The sequence below is a fragment of the Diceros bicornis genome, chromosome 32 (genome assembly GCF_020826845.1).
Source record: "Diceros bicornis minor isolate mBicDic1 chromosome 32, mDicBic1.mat.cur, whole genome shotgun sequence".
Taxonomy (NCBI): Eukaryota; Metazoa; Chordata; class Mammalia; order Perissodactyla; family Rhinocerotidae; genus Diceros; species Diceros bicornis.
This window is the reverse complement of record NC_080771.1, coordinates 10,888,502-10,905,453: the sequence shown is the minus strand read 5'-3', so window position 1 is coordinate 10,905,453 and position 16,952 is coordinate 10,888,502. Positions and strand designations below refer to the sequence as shown.

The following is a 16,952-nucleotide window of genomic DNA, read 5'->3' as shown; positions in this document are numbered from 1 at the left end:
CGGCGCGGGCACTTCCGCCCTCCGCGCGCCGCCCGAGCCTCCTCCTCTCGCGAGAGGCGCGAGGCGCGGAGCCGGCGGCTGCGGACGAGCCGGGAGCTAGCCCCGGGAGGCAGGTGAGCGCTGCTCGGGCGGTTGGCGAACCCGACCTCCCCCAACGGTCCCCTCCTGGCCCACCCTCGTCCCCAGCTCCTCTTACTTGCTATTCCCAGGCCCGTCTCTCGGTGGGAACGTGGCCACGGCCACCTCCCCGAGGACCACGGCGGGCTTTTGCCCGGGGGAAGCCGGCGTGGGCGGCCGGCCGGCTCTGCCTGCCCCGGGCTCCTGGCGCCGTGCTTCTCGTCCTTCCCGGGCTGCCTGGTCTCTCACCCTGCTGGCCCCGGTCTGAGACCCCCGGACAGCGCGCTGAGGAGGAAGGGCCCTGAGCTGGGGTCCGGGAGACCTGGTCTGAGCCCGCTTCTGCCAGTAGCCGGCTTTGTGACCTTGGGCCTCAGTCCCTCTTCTCACATATTGGGGGAGCTGGAGTTTCGGTCTTGGGGGGGTACCCGAACCTCCAAGGTGTTGAGTTGGTATAAATGAGTATTTCCCAAACTTGCCAGATCGGAAGAACCGTCTAGGATGCTTATTAATGCATCGGTACCCAGGTCTTTCTCCTGGAGAGTTGATTCAGTACATCTGGGTGTAGCCCAGGGATCTTATTTTAACAAATGCCCCAGGTGATTTGTAGGATCTGCAAGTTTGGGAGAGGCTGGTGGCGTTCGTTCTGACGCTGAGTGCCAAGCTCTGGTGACTCAGGGAGGTCATGAACTAGTCACTAAACAGATATGTAGATGCAGAGTGCCTCACTGGGATATTGATCATCAGGGAAGGCTTCATATTCGTAGGAAGAGTAGAGAGTTTGTGAATTTTCGGGATTAGGGACAACAGGATGTCCCTGTATGTCATTCTGTAAATTTTGCGTTTGCTGTTGGACCCTTGTCTATGTATCTTTTGTGCACACCCCTTATCAACTCTAGTTTTTTCAAAACATCTTGATCTCTCCTAAGCCAAAACTACTCCTGAAATGTTAACTTCAGATGTTAATTTCAGATCCATATCTCTAGATTTTGGTAAAACACTGCTGATTTCTCCATGAGGTTTTATTTTCTGACTTCTGTCCGCCTGTCTTCAAATGAGCCCTTCCTGTGGAAATTCTAGCACTTGGGCGTCCTTTCTGAAACCCTTAACTCTTGACACACACCTAATTGCCTGGAGACAAAGTCTTCCATTTCTTTTCTTTTGAGTTTCCCATCTCCTTGCTGATGGTCACCTTTTTTCTGTTCGTGTGTGTGTATACATGCACATGAGCTTCAGTCAGTTTGTAACCGAGCAAAAAGGGGCCGTTCTACCTGCCGCAGTCCAGTGCCAATCAATTGCAAACGAGTCGGTGGTTGAGAAAGGAAAATTTATACAATTAGCTAGCACAATCAGAAGATGGTGGACTAGTGTCCTAAAGAACCATCTTAAAGTCATACAGAATCTTGAGGCAGTTACATAGGGGAAATGGGCAGGGAAGGAGGGGTTTAGGGATGTCGATCATCCAGTATGACAAACTTCAAGGTGTCTCATTATCTATTTCTTCTGTCATTTGTGAGGGGTGCCAACGCAGTTTTTCTTCCTGGAGGTCATCATGCTCCTTGGGAACTCCAAGAACAAAGTTATCCTTATCACAGCTGGGAGATGTATGTGAGCAAGAGTCATAGAACTAGCACATCATGTATTTTGCAAAAGTGAGAAGTGCTTAATCATCTAGGCTATGTGCAGGCTAGAGTGCATTCTCAGGGACTAGTGAGTCAGGCTCACAGTTGTAGTATTGCCTCCTTTCCCTAAGATGGCTTCCCTCATGCTAACTTAAGATCTAGCTGTTACAAGTTCATTTTAATTAAAATTTTCCTTTCTGATAACTGTAAGTATTCTCAGTTTTTTTTGTTTTTTCTGAGGAAGGTCGACCCTGAGCTAACATCCCCTGCCAATCCTCCTCTTTTTGCTGAGGAAGATTAGCCCTGAGCTAACATCTGTGCCCATCTTCCTCTGTTTTGTATATGGGATGCCGCCACGGCATGGCTTGATGAGCGGTGCATCAGTCTGTGCCCAGGATCCGAACCTGCGAACCCTGGGCCACCAAAGCAGAAGGTGTGAACTTAATCACTACACCACCAGGCTGGCCCCTCTCAGAATTTTTTATGCACCTGACTTAAAAGGATTCAATCTTTGGTTTGAACTGATACCCAAACTTCAATCTTATTTTTTCTTTTGGGCCCCATCATTGTTAAGAAGAGCCAGATGCCTCAAGATTTGTTGTTTAGTGGGAACCTTCAAACAAGTGCATCTCCAGAAGTTATTCTCAGACGTCGGCTTTCACTGCCTGCCAGTAACATTTAGAAGAGCCATGGGCGTGTGTGCAGCAGTCAGTGATGTGACAATGACTTCTACTCCACCTCTTTTTAGTTGTGAAACTGGGCTCTGAGTCATACTTCCAAATATGTTGACTTAGATGCTGGACATTTTTTCCTTTCGTTTTTTTAAAAAACAGATTGACAACAACACAAAACTCTGATGATGAAGAGTATCACACTTTGGCTTTTAGATATCTAAAAGAACATTGTCCCCATTTTATTTGGAAAATGCTGACCAAAAGTGATGGCTATGTCTGTTTTTTGAGGGTTAATGTTTAATAAGTGTATTTTATGAGTTCCCTCTTGCCGTAGAGAAATAGTTTTGGGGAATGTGGAACACAAAGCATTTTATGTTCTTCTAATTGACTGACACAATCCCACTGGAGTACTAAGATGTCGTAAAGTGCAGCTCTTATATTGTGTAATTCTAACAATGAAAAAGAAACTTCACGGCTCTCCCTGGGGAGTCCTCCCAGCAGGCATGGCTGAGGAGGAAGAACAGGTTTTATAGGACTGTTTGAAGCAAAGGCAAATAAACTGGCCACCGAGAAGAGGCGGCTCCGAGTTCTCTTAGAACGTTATTTTATTGAGTTCTATGTGCCAGGCCCTGCTAAGTGCTTTACATATTTTCATCCTTTTGTTTACTTCTTATAGCATCTTTGCAAATATATTATTATCCTCACTTTATCGATGAGAAAAGAGAGAGGCTAATAACCATGGTCATGTAGCTAACAGGTAGAAGATCCAGTGGTAGATAGAAACCCAGTCCATATGTATTCAGAACCTGTGCTCTGTAAACTCTGCCTCCATAAAGGTTGCTGAAGAGGTCTAGACATCTGGCTTTGTGTTTTTCTCTAGCTAGTGGGTAACCTTGGGCTCCTCTCTCATGAGGGTTTTTCTGTGAGTACAGTGCAAGGTTGTAGTAGTCACTTGTGGGCAGGGAGCTTGTCATGGCTTTCTGTCATCCCAAGGGAGAACCTGTTCCAACATCGTTCTAGAAAAAGGTCGTTTATTTCTTATAAATCAATGCCTAGCAATCCATATTCCTATCTTCCCTGGCTGGTTCTTAAATGGGAATTGATCCCAAGTTGCTCACCTTAAAGGTTTGCAAGGGTTCTGCCTCCACATCATGTGACAGTTAAAAGCTTAAAGTTTCAGTTCTTTTTTTTTTGCTGAGGAAGACCGGCCCTGAGCTAACATCTATTGCCAATCCTCCTCCTTTTTTTTTTTTCCCTCCTTTTTCTCCCCAAAGCCCCAGTAGATAGTTGTATATCATAGTTTCACATCCTTCTAGGTGCTGTATGTGGGACGCCGCCTCAGCATGGCCGGACAAGCAGTGCGTCGGTGTGCGCCTGGGATCCGAACCCAGGCTGCCAGTAGCAGAGCGCGAACACTTAACTGCTAAGCCACAGGGCCGGCCCCTAAAAGTTTCAGTTCTTGATTGTGTGCTTTTCAGGGATTTAAAAACCACAATTCAGTGACTAAGGAATCCTGCTTGTGTGATAACGCTTGGCATCTTTTTACTACAGCTTGCAGTCAGGATAATAAAGAGTGGGCATTCCACATGGAAGGAACTAGATAAAAAGCTTGATAGAGTGAAAATGCAAAGGTTTTTCATAGAACAAGGAGAATTCACTTTGGAGGGGGGGAGATACAGGTGGAGCCAGATTAGGGAGGACCTGAATCCAGAAGGCTAAGGAGGCTTGATTTTGCTCTAGAAAAGAACACCTTTAGTAACTCCTTTAGGAAATGAACAACAAGATCAAAGTGTTATAGTATTTAAAGATGACTGGCCACCTGGGCATGTTTTGTAGGCAGAGGAGCATGTCATTTGAAGTGAACATTTTTAAAGAAGGAGCATGGTTTAAATTCAGTCCCAGAGTGCCTGTGGTGGCATAGTCATCACTGAGTTAGCCGCCTCTGCAGAAGACAGAAGTGTTCAGTATAAGGCTGATCCCTGCTTGACCCCTCTACCACAGCTTCTGTCTTTATGTCACTTACTAGAGCTATTTTAAGTCAGAAACTTGGTGGCATTAATGTTTAAGAAAGAAAGGAGGAAACTGAGTAGAGCACTATCTCCTGACTTAATTTCACTGTGAGCCCATTCTATACTCCTGCGAGTATCAAGTGCAAGAGAAAGTTGATCCGTAGGGGATATTTCCATGGGTGAAGAGCATGGGCTTTGCAGTCATATGGATATGGATGCAAATGTTAGCTCTTAGTTTATCCACACAACACTTCCTAGTTGACCTGGGCAAATTCTACACCCTCAGTTTCCTGGCTGTGAAATGAGAATAATATCTAGTGTAAGGTTGTTCTGAGGTTCACTTGAAATGGTGTCTATGAAGTGCTTTGAATAGTCTGGCTGATGTTAAATGTTAAAGAAAGACATGGTAGAGACTATTGATCACAGCAGATTCGATGAAATTGAATTTTCATATTTTGATGAAAGGGAAAATATCATTATTCCATTTGCTCAATTTAAATATGTTGTCTCTTTTTTAAAAAGCATTAAGCGTGTGGTTGGGTTATGTCTGCTGATTTATTTGCATTCCTTTCTGAGTCATACTTCTGCCTAATTAATGTCCTGTGTGTTTTATATTCTGTCTAAGCTGAGTTGTCTCAAATCAAAGAGGAAGTAATCTTTCTGCCTTCAACCTCTTTACTTGACTGCCTACTCAGGATTCTCACCAAGGGAGCCACCTGCCGGGTTTGGAGTGTTGGGGTTATGAAACCTGGACACAGTGGGTTCATTTACTCAGACTCTGGTATCAACAGTAAGATTTTCTAATGTGGTCAGGAGGTCGGAATTAGGTTGTGATCTAATCATATTTGATGGTACTCCCTGGAACAAATTGCGCTTTTGTCCCTGCTCAGTCATGACTCTCCCTTGGCCCGTAGTTTTTAGGTCTGCAGCACTGCAGGAATGGCAGATTTTGGGATCTCAGCTGGCCAGTTTGTGGCAGTGGTCTGGGACAAGTCATCCCCGGTGGAGGCTCTGAAAGATCTGGTGAATAAGCTTCAAGCGTTAACTGGCGATGAGGGCCAAGTGTCCGTGGAAAGTATCAACCAGCTGTTGCAGTGTAAGTACCTACCCAGGTTGTCTTTACAGGCTTAGGGGGTGTTGATGGAGCGCTGCGTTTCTCTGGTCCCTTGATAGCTGAGTTTTTGTTTTAGGTGGCACGTAATAGTAGGGGGTGGTCACCCTGTTGTTTTTCAGGTGAAATAATAGTGGATCTAGGAGTATAGTTGATTTGTATAAGTGTGTCCTTGTTCTTATTAGATAGTCCACATTTTTTAAAAAGCTTACTCTTTATCCAGTTTTCTTTTTTTATTTATTTTTTTGTGAGGAAGATCAGCCCTGAGCTAACATCCATGCTAATCCTCCTCTTTTTGCTGAGGAAGACCGGCTCTGAGCTAACGTCTATTGCCAATCCTCCTCCTTTTTTTTTTTTTTGCCCCCCCAAAGCCCCAGTATATAGCTGTATGTCGTAGTTGCGCATCCTTCTAGTTGCTGTACGTGGGACTCGGCCATGTGGCTGGAGAAGCGGTGCGTCGGTGTGCGCCCGGGATCTGAACCCAGGCCGCCAGTAGCGGAGCGCGCTCACTTAACCGCTAAGCCACGGGGCCGGCCCTATCCAGCTTTCTTTGTTACTATTTCCCTGAACGTATAAGAGGCTGTGAAATTAGTAAGACTGCAGGAGAGCAGGGCAGCAGCGTCGTTGCCCCTCTTGCTAGTAACGGTGGTATAACAGCATTTGCTGGACAGGTAGGTGTTCATTCTCCCAGGGCCAGGCCCGTAGCCTTTGTGGGGGCTTGGGAAGGAGTGGGAGATTGCTTCTGGGCCCCAGGTGATTGCTGATTAGAGTCTTCCTTCTTTTCAGCTGCCCACAAAGAGTCGAGTTTTGACATTATTTTGTCGGGCGTAATTCCTGGAAGCACTACTCTGCACGGTCCTGAAATTTTGGCTGAGATTGCCCGGATCCTTCGGCCTGGTGGATCTCTTTTTCTGAAAGAGCCAATAGAGACAGCTATGGGTAAGGAAATCTTCATTTGAAAGACTCGAATTGAACAGGGTTGAATCTTTAGTTTCAGAGATTGTTTAGTTTCAAAGTATGTTTGCTGCATTTCTCTGAGGTGTTGTTTAGAGATCAATATTCCTAAAGCTGAACCTTCTCCTTAGGGATAAATTATTGTAAAAATTTGAAGCAGCACATCTGAAAAATTGTGGTCTTTGACTCATTAGTAGAAGGAACTGCCTATCTGAAAATGGCTGGGTCCTTCAACAGGTGAGTGGTTAAACTATGGCACATCCATACCATGGAGAGCTATGCAGCAATAAAAAGGAACAAACCATTGATTCGTTCAACAACTCCGATGAGTCTCAAGGGAATCTTGCTGAGTGAAAAAAGACAATCTCAGAAGGTTACATGCCACATGATTCTGTTCACAGAACATTTTTGAAACAACAAAGTTGTAGTAATGAAAACAGATTGGCGGTTGCCAGGGATTAGGAATGGGAGAGAGCGGGTGCGTGAGGCTGGGAAGGGTAGTAGGAGGGTTCCTTGTGTTGATGGAATGTTCTATATCTTGATTACATGAATCTACACACGTGATAAGATTGTGTAGAACTACACACACACACACACACACACACACACACGTGCATGTAAAACTGGTGAGATCTGGATAAGCTCTGTGGACGACCACTGACAATTTCCTGGTCTTCATGCTGTGCTATAGTTTTGTAAAATGTTACCTTGGGAGAAACAAGGTGAAGGGTCCTGGAGACCTCCCTGAACTTTTTGTTTTTTTAACTTCCTGTGCCTCTCTAGTTATTTCAAAATAAAAAGTTAAAAAATAATGACCGGAAGTCTGGGAGTGATTCATGTGAAACTAATGATAGAATCCAAGAAATAAAAACCTCTCTTTTTTGCTCAGTGTTGAAGCTGTCGAAGAGTCATTCAGTTCTGAATTTTTAGCATTTTTTACTAGACTTGCCGTCAAAATGTGATGACTTGTTTCATCAAATAAGATAATAGAAATGAAACTATTGTGAAATGTCTGAAGGCCTTTATGTGGAAATATAAACTTGTGACGTGTGTAGTAGATCAGCATTCTTTCCTGGGAATTTAAAGCTGGGTGGCTAAGCACAGAGTCTCTTTGTAGAACTATATGGAGAGTATACCTGTGTACTTTACAGTTTCTAAGCCTCTTTCTTAACCATCATCCAACAACCCCTGGAAGGTTAGGTGTTTCCAAGAAGCAGAGAGTGATAAGTTATAACACTAATGGAATTCTTATCTAACACTTAAGAGCGTAGGTAAGTGCGCTTTGAACAACCAAGAGGATTTGTTGTATTAAAATACTGTCACTGAAATATGTATCTGTTAATCAGAATAGGTTATTATTGTTTAATGCCTGCTGACCAGACACGATAGAGCCTTTATTATTTTCCCTGCTTTGACCTATAAAGCTGTTAACGGGGTTTTCCTCTTGGCAGTTAACAATAGCAAAGTGAAGACGGCGTCTAAGCTGTGTTCAGCCCTGACTCTTGCTGGTCTTGTGGAAGTAAAAGAGGTATGTTGGTAGACAACGTTCTTTCTGGGAATTTAAACCTTGGGGTAGTAAACCCAGGATCTCTTTGTCAGACGATACAGAGAGAATCGGGGGAAATAACAGCCTTGAAGGTGAGGTGATCAGTGTCACTTAGACTAGGAAACAAGTTGAGAAGTGCTTTGCTCAAAGAACAAAACCTCTGGGAATAAATCTCCTTTGAAGAGATTCATCTTGTGTCCATGCGGGTTGGGGCACATTCTGGTCTCAGGACTGGTTTAGTGGTGGTGACTACTATGTCAGTAAGGTCATATGTATGTATTGTTCAGTCACTAGCTTTTTAGGAATCTTAGACATTCATCCACCTCAGTGTATTTCCCCTCATTCTTATTAATAATGAACAATATTCAGTGCTATAGATGGACTATGATTTATTTAACCATTCTATAAGTGTTGGACATAGAGGTAGTACCTCCACCTTTTTTTCTACCTTTACTGTCTGAGACTTCTTCCCGAGGAACATAGAAAGCATTTCCCTCCCCCATGTTTCTTTTTCTCGTCTATTTCGTTTCTACATCTTCATTGTGGGCCTGCTTCCCCACTATAGGCTTCGACCCTGTGCAACAGGACCATTTCTGATTCATCTTTGTAATCATAGGCATCGCAACCCCCACAATGACTAGCACAGTGCCTTGTACCTAATAGGTAGATATTTGATAAGTACTTTAAAACTTTCCAAAGGGAGGCTTAAAGTAAACGTGCAGACAGAAGTTACATTGCAGGGTTCTGATCAGTGAGAAACTGAAAGTGAGGCACGAGGTGATGTCTCTCGGCTCCCACTGTTGTATACTTAATGCACAGAAACGAGTGTCTGGCTCCTGTGTAGGTGGACACAGTGAAACATCGTTTTGTAGAAGGAGTGTGGCCTAATCCTTTTGATGTCTTGAATTCCAGCTGCAGCGGGAGTGCTTAAGTCCTGGGGAGATGCAGTCTGTCCAAGAACACCTGGGTTACCAGAGTGACAGCTTGCTCTCCGTGCAGATCACAGGCAAAAAACCCAACTTTGAAGTGGGTTCTTCTAGTCAACTTACGCTTTCTACTGCCAAGAAGTCTTCTCCTTCGGGTAAGGATGGCCTAGGGATGTTCTTCTGTCTGAATGGGCCTGGAAGGACGTATTAGAAATTGATCCAGAGATCTAAATGAGGCAGTGATATTTTTAGAGGATTAGTCCTTCCTTAATTTCTGTCATTTCCAAATAGAAGAGTGCTTAGTGTGCTGTTATCCTGGCATATCCGGATCCTAAACTGAAGTAATGCATAGGTATTGTGTAGTTCATCCCCTTCTTCTGCACCAGGGGACGCTGAGGCGGCCTGATTCTAGAGGCCTGAGTCACAAAGCTTAGCTCAGGAAGTGTTTCCAGGCCCCAGAACTATACCATTTGTCCTGAGAAGACCTCACAGGGGTGGGCATGGTAGATAAGAGTGCTCTGTGCCTCATCCCACGTGTCCTTTATTTCTCTGCCAGTAAAGTCAGCTTTTCTTACTTTGAGGATCCTAAGACACTTGTAAAAATATTTCTTCTGCTCAGAAAATGACACCTCCCCCTTTACCACCACCCTCACCCTTCCTATCACTATTTTTTAATGCCTGAATTGAGAAAAATTGTCCCAGCTGTGAGGTATGCAGAAATTTACAGTACATTCACACTGCTCTGTTTTGATGGTCCAGCCTAAGGCTCCAAGAAATCCTTTGGAATCCTAACCTCTGGAGTCGTAGTTCCAGAACGGGTAGGAGCAGCTTAGATGCGCAGTTTGCTCAGGGAGCATCTGAGCATCTGGTGGTGACAGTGATCACTAGGGGGTGCACTAACCCCCAGGCCCATTTCAGGACCTGCCCGCACTGAATCCGGGGTCTCAGCTCTGTCCCGCCCTTCCTTGCCTTCTCCTGGCCTAGACAGAGAATCAGGAGGTGGGAGGTTTGTGTCTGCCACTGATTTGTGTTATGCTTGAGCTCTAGGCCCTATTTTCTGGTGTGTAACAAGTTGATGTGAGGCTAAAGCTTTGCTATTTATGATGGTTTTTGACACACTTTTTCATTTAATCCTCCAATCTCCTGCAGTAGGTATAGGGAGTACCATTAGCCCCGTGTTCTAGGATGGCTATGAAGATAAGGAGAAGAAAGCACTATGGAGTGGAAGTTCAAGCATTAGACAGACTGGTATTTGTGGCTTCGTGTGACTGGCCTAAGTGTCTAAACCTGTTTCCTCATCTATAAAATTAGGGTGATAAATACCTCATAAGGTTGTTCGCAAGATTAAATTAGATAATGTATATAAAGAGCTTGATATGGTGTCTGGTACAAAGCAAGCGCTTGACAAATGGTGGCTTCTGTTACTCGTAAAGCCATTGGCCCAGCTCATGCCTTTTATAAGTGGTACAGCTGGGCCCCGAACTCCCGGTCCAGTGTGTTCTCTACAGAGTTTCAGTAGAAGCCCTTACGTATGCTTGCAGTTTGTTTCCGGCTGCTTTTATGGAGCTGTTTTTCTTTTATTGTTTGGACTCAGTGAAGCCTGCTGTGGACCCTGCAGCTGCCAAGCTCTGGACCCTCTCAGCCAATGACATGGAGGATGACAGCGTGGTGAGTCAGCCCTGCGATCACTTGATTGCTTTCTTTTAGGCCCCACTTTGGGTATGAGTGGTTGAGGTTTGGAGTGGCCTCTCTGGACTTGTAGGTGTGAGAGTATCTAAGCCCAGTGTTGTGGCTATGCCGTCCCTGGCATTTTGATGCAGAAGGGAGCTCCACATTAGTGCCATTTTAAATTTCTTTTTCACCGTCTCTTTTCCCCACAGATTTTCTTGTTCTCACTTCATGTGATATGGTAAAGACTCTTGTGGGCATGTGTAAAGCAGTTTGTCAGCTGAAGTATTTATGTGGCTCCTCTATCTGGGCCAGTCACTGAACGCCCACTGTCTTAAAGCAGTACTTCCCTTTGATCAGTGCTGTCTGTAGTCAAGTGCTGCATTTCTAGAACCATTGGAGTTACAGTGGTGAGCAAAATAGGCTATGGTTCATGCCCTCCTGGACTTACAGGTTAATTGTCTGCATGGTTATTGAAGAATTACACAAATGTATCAGTATTTGCCTTTTTCTCTGGAATTATATAGAAAATATTTTATTCTCCTTTTCATATGACAGCCCTTTATATATTTAAATAAATATAACACTTCTCTCTTTGTTCTTCCTGCTCCCTCTCCCACCCCCACACGTATATATTCTCTACACATTGTGGATTAGTTCCCAGTCCCCTCACAACCTAATGCCTCTCCTGTGCACGTAGTTTAGGTCACTGTGGTGGTCAGCGTGAGCACGGCGTGATCAACCCAAAGTAGGACCGCGGATGCCTTCTTTACACGCACAGTATAAACCTGCTGCGGCTGCCAGTGACCACTTCAGCTTTTCGTTAGCAGAGACCATGGCCTTGTCACTAATTGCTTCCATCACTCTTCAGGATCTCATTGACTCAGATGAGCTGCTGGATCCAGAAGATTTGAAGAAGCCAGATCCAGCTTCACTGCGGGCTGCTTCGTGTGGAGAAGGGAAAAAGAGGAAGGCCTGCAGGAACTGGTGAGTGTGGGCGTGGGCACGTCTGTGCTGCTTTCCGTGGCTTCTGATGCTCCAGGAATCGCAGGACTTGACTATTATTAAAACATAGTTTTGTTGCAAAATGTATCATCAAGAGTATATATAGTTTTGTTGCAAAATGTATCATCAAGAGTATATTACACAGGTACATTTTAAAGAATAATAAAATGAGCACCCGTGTACTGATGACCCAGTTTAAGAATCAGAGACATTGCTAGTACCTTAGAAGTCACCTGTACATCCTGCCTCAGCTGCATCTCCCTCCCTCTCCCCCAGGAGGTTACCATTCTCCTAAATTTGTGTTACTCATTCCTGGCTTTCATTCCTGGCTTTTTGTCCGTGTGTGAGGAACATTAGTCCTGAGCTAACATCCATGCCAATCCTCCTCTTTTTTGCTGAGGAAGATTGGCCCTGGGCTAACATCCATGCCCATCTTCCTCTACTTTATATGTGGGACGCCTGCCACAGCATGGCTTGATCAATGGTGCGTCGGTCTGCGCCCGGGACCCGAACCTGCGAACCCCAGGCTGCAGAAGCGGAGCTCGTGTACTTAACCGCTGCACCACCCGGCCGGCCCCAAGCCATTTTGATTTTTGATCCTTTCTGTAGGATCTCTTTTTCCATTTTGGGAGTTTGTAGAATCTTCTTTATCCCCGGTATCATTTTGTAATCACATGTCTTGAATAGTAATCTGTTTTCATCTTTGGCACCAGCCACTCAGTCCATCTTTTCAATCTAGAAAGTCCTGTCCATAGGCCTGGGAAACATTCTTTAATTGTGCATATGACTTGTGTCTTCTCTCTCTGTAGCCTGTCACTCACATGTTGGATTTCTTTGATTGGTCCTATAATTTTCTTTTCTCTCACATTTTCCGTATGCGCACTTTCTTGGAAATGTCTGCAGGTTTATCCTCCAAAACCTCTCTTGAGTTATTTCATTTCTGCTATCATGTTTTTAGTTTCTAAGATTCCTTTTTTTTGTTCTTGACTTTTTTTTAATGTAGCACCTATTTTCATTGTGTGGATGTGAGCTCTTCCCTTTTCTCTTTAGGCTGGTAATAGTCCTTTCGAGGATTTTTCCTCCCTGCGTGGTCTGTTTCCTCCAAGTTGCTTTTTTCTTTTAGTTTGGTCTCTGACTTCTATGTAGAGACTTTCTTAAGATGCCTGGTAACCCTTGGTCGTCTTCACGATTAAGAGTGGAGAACAGAAAGCTCACTGGGAGTGCTGAGCATATAGGGAGGATTTGTTGACTGTGCTTTAGTAGGGAACCTGGGGGGTCCTTTGGGGGATGCCCCAAAGTCAGTATCTTTGGGTCTTTCCTTTTGGATTGGTTAGATTTCTCAGAGAAGGTCTTCCTGGTGCTGCCCATTCCAGTGCCGTTGGAGGTTTCGGGGTGTAATATGGGTTGATACTCAGCCTTCCTCACTGCGGCTTGGAGTTGAGCTTCCTTCAGTCTGTTAAGTCAGTTTTCCCTCCTCCGTCAGCTTCACAGTTTCCAACACTATTGCCATAGTCCTTGTCTTTGCGGGTATATGTCTTGACTGCACTTTTGGTGGGATTTTGAGGGAAAGTAAAATTAGGTGCACGCATTCAGTCTGTCCTCTTAACCTGGAAACCTTGGCATTCGTATTTTTACATTAGTTTTATAAGTGGATGGAAAGGGTGGTAAAACCTTAACTGGTGGTGTGCAGGCTTGTTTAATTATGACTGTTTTTTTTAAATGTGCAAGTTTGCCAACATTTACAAACCAGATTTCAAGTAAAAATCCTAATTTTTTTTTTCTGTTCTTAACTTTTGCACATACGGCAACACTGGGTCAGCTTTTCCCACAGCGTTCATCACTGAGGCTGAGTGGTGGCTGGCCTTTGTCGACAGGGCATCCCCCCCCGGTCCCCCATTCCCCACCACTCTTGCTGTCTCCCTAAGCAGCATCACGCACGTCTTATCTGCCTGGCCCCGCAGGCATTTGAGTTCTGATGCCCTGAGATGAGGAGGAGAGTCTTAGGGTGCGTTCTGGCACTGCCAAGGGTTTGGAGGCTCGGGGCGGTGGCAGATGTCACTCATCAGCACTGTTTCCCCCAGCACTTGTGGCCTTGCAGAAGAGCTGGAAAAGGAGAAGTCGAGGGAACAGATGAGCTCCCAACCCAAGTCGGCTTGTGGAAACGTAAATATCTGGATCGTTACTCGGTATTCACAACCCCCCATGGCACTGGGCATCACCCTAAACTAAACACAGACCAGCTCCGGCTCTGAGGAGCTCACCGCCCAGATACTTTAATAAGAGGCGAATGTGCGCGAACACGTATGTAGCTAGTACCGGGGGAGAGTGGGTACCTCCTGAGGGTCGGTTAGCACACTCATGCCCGGAAGGGCCCCTTTCTTCCTCCTCCTTAGTGGGCCTGATGTTATTCAGCCATTCGGCTGAGCTCGGCTATGATCTGAACTGCTGAGATCATGGAAATATGGCCTCCTAAGGAACTTTTCTAGGCCGTTGTTTTTATGAAACCAGAGATCTTAAAAACTCTTAGTATGTGGGTTCCAACTGGACCTACAGATGCACCCTGCCATTTCCTCCAGGCCCCTGTGCCATGTGATGAAATTAGGGCTCCCTTTCCTCTGGCCTGTATCTCTGGGGTAAGCTGACCCTCGGCTTCCCTGTGTGGTTGTCTCTTCTCTCAACAGTGCTACTTGGGCGATGCTTTCCGCTGTGCCAGCTGCCCCTACCTTGGGATGCCAGCCTTCAAACCTGGGGAGAAGGTGCTCCTGAGCAATAGCAATCTCAATGATGCCTAAGAGGGACCCAGCATGGGACACATCTGCTCCTCCAGCCAACTCCTGTCCCTCTGATCCCACCATTGTGGTTCCTCCCATCTCCCCTGGATTTGCTCACTCTGTTTGACATCCATTTGCGGGGAGGGTGTTAGTAGACAGTGAAGCTGACTATGGGGGGCAGTGGTGTGTGGTGCTGCTGTGTATCAAAGACCAAGGTTACCCTGAGCGGGGGACCTGTTTCTTCAACTGGTATTAGGAAAGGGAGTGCGTCCTGAAGAGGCCCCTCTCCCGATGTCAGAATGCTGACCGTGGCACTCTCTAAGCCCGGATGTCCTCGAGTATGAACGCTCTCACAGACAGCCCTGCCCTTGGTCTGAGCTCAGCAGTAGAGCACTGCTTGTCTTCCTGAGGGGTGGCTTCCTCAACACGCAGTTCTTGGTGACGAGAGTCAGGCGTCTCATGACTCCTCAGGTCTCCAAAGGAATTGCTCCTTGGTCGCTGTGATCACATCCGGTGTCCCTCTGCCCCTCCACTCCCACCCCCACCCCATTTTACTGTGTTGTATCTGTGTCCTGTTGTCATTTCTGTTAATCTGCAGTTATTAAACTCGTGTACCTCTGCATATCAGCTGTGAAGGGTGTGTGTGTGTGTGTGTGTGTGTGTGTGTGTGGTGTCTTTCCTGGAGAGACTTAGTGTCACACACAGATGGGGCCAGTCCTGCACTAGGGATCAGGGCCTCTGTCCACCTACTTGAGAAGAGTCCAGGTTGATGAGAATCTAGAGGGAAGCAGGAGAGAGATCTGAAGCAGCCATAAATCTCTCCAAGCAGGCGACCCTTCATTCTCCTGGTTGCCCACCCACCCAGATTTGGAATGGATCTTGCCAAACAGTTGGAGAGATTGTGTGAATTTAAGAGACCTGGATTTTTATATTTTACCAATAAATAAAAGTTCATTGGTATTTGTCCTTGAAACTTGACTTGATTCTCTAAGTTTGCTTGTGCTTATGCTGGACCCTGCTGGTGGATTTTAGTTAAAATGGGTGTGGCTGAATTCTGGTTTGACTCCCAAGCCCATGTGGTAGGCAGAATTCTAAGAGGCCCCCCAGCCCCCGTGCCCTTGTGTAGTCCCCTGCCCCTGAGTGAGCAGGACCTGTGAGTACGATGGGGCATCGCTACTGTGATTAGGTTACATGATGTGGCAAAAGTGGAGGGATTTTGTGATGTAGCTGAAATTCCTAATGGACCTTCAGTTAAAGGGATAATATCCTGAGTGGGCCTGACCTCATCTGTTGGCCTATAAAAGAGTGGAGAACTGCGAGTTCTGTTGCTGGCCTCCTCAAGTTCAGGTGTCATGAGGGCCTGTGAGATGCCCACGGGCGGGGAACCACGAGTCACCTCCAGGAGCCGAGAGCTGAGCCCACTGACCACCAGGGAGAAGAGGCCCCAGCCCCGCAACCACAAGAAGAGAAATTGGAACTGAACAGCACGGGAGCTCGGAAGAGGACCCGAGTCCAGAGGAGAGTGCGGCCTCTGTGCCTGAACCCCTGGCATCGGAACCTGAGACCGTAAGTGTGTGTGGTTTTAAGCCGCTGGATTTGTGGTAATTTGTTACACAACAATGGGAAACTAGCACAGCCCCAGACTGGGTGTAACGTCAGTAGACGCTCGTCAGGCTGCTGGGCCGGCCACTGTTAGTGGATTCTGCTGCAATTGCCAAGGTGAAGGACGACAGTCTCTACCTGAGGCTGAGGACAAGAGACCCTGAGCCTCACGGCCTCCTGGGACGGGTGAGCAGAGCCCTGGGCAAATGCCACAAGCCCTTGCCCACCTGAGTCTCATCCTGCGTCCCCGCCGCTGCTAACCCCGTGGCCACCACTGCCTCCTATGCTGCTCTGGGCGTCGTCAGTGGTCCCACGTTGGCCGCTGCTGCGTCGCTCCACAGGAGGGCTCCGGGAGGCCGCCAGCGCTGGCGGGCCAGCGTGTAGAGAGAGGCCCTGCCAGTCAGCCGTGCATGGCTCACTGCGGCTCTGCACAGCGAGGAGACACTGGAGGACAGCTAGTCCTCGGCGCCTCCTGACCGAAAGACAGCAGTTCTGAGTCAGAGCCAGAAGCCGGCTCAGATGTGGCCGAATGCAGCCTCAATTTACGTTTGAGGAAACCGGATGGGACAGAGAGTGACCTGCTGCCGACAGTCACCAGAGGACCTTTCTACTTTTTTTTTTTTTTTTTTTTGGTGAGGAAGATCAGCCCTGAACTAACATCTGATGCCCATCTTCCTCCACTTTATATGGGACACTGCCACAGCATGGCCTGACAAGCGGTGTGTCACTGCGTGCCCGGGATCCCAACCCGGGCCGCCAGCAGCGGAGCGCGCGTGCTTAACCGCTACGCCACGGGGCCGGCCCTCCCGAGGACCTTTAAAGGCGCAGGTGTCCCACCTTGGACATTCTCTCAGCAGGCCTGCGGTGGGGCTGGGGAATCTTAATTTTTTTTTTCTTTTTTTAAGCTTTCTAAGGTCGTCTGCTTGGAAGCTGGCAGCGCACAGTTGGGA

General features: G+C 46.7%; 1 protein-coding gene across 1 annotated transcript; it reads left to right on the top strand.

Annotated features, from left to right (window-relative positions):
- The first annotated feature begins 26 nt into the window (after positions 1-26).
- CIAPIN1 (cytokine induced apoptosis inhibitor 1) lies at positions 27-15,179 on the top strand. The gene is made up of 9 exons (XM_058527888.1): positions 27-113; positions 5,334-5,515; positions 6,317-6,469; positions 7,936-8,012; positions 8,943-9,111; positions 10,551-10,624; positions 11,496-11,611; positions 13,711-13,792; positions 14,311-15,179. Exons 2-9 carry the CDS (start codon positions 5,359-5,361, stop codon positions 14,419-14,421), a joined length of 939 nt encoding a protein of 312 aa, XP_058383871.1. The 5' UTR covers positions 27-113; positions 5,334-5,358; the 3' UTR covers positions 14,422-15,179.
- The last annotated feature ends 1,773 nt before the right edge of the window (positions 15,180-16,952 follow it).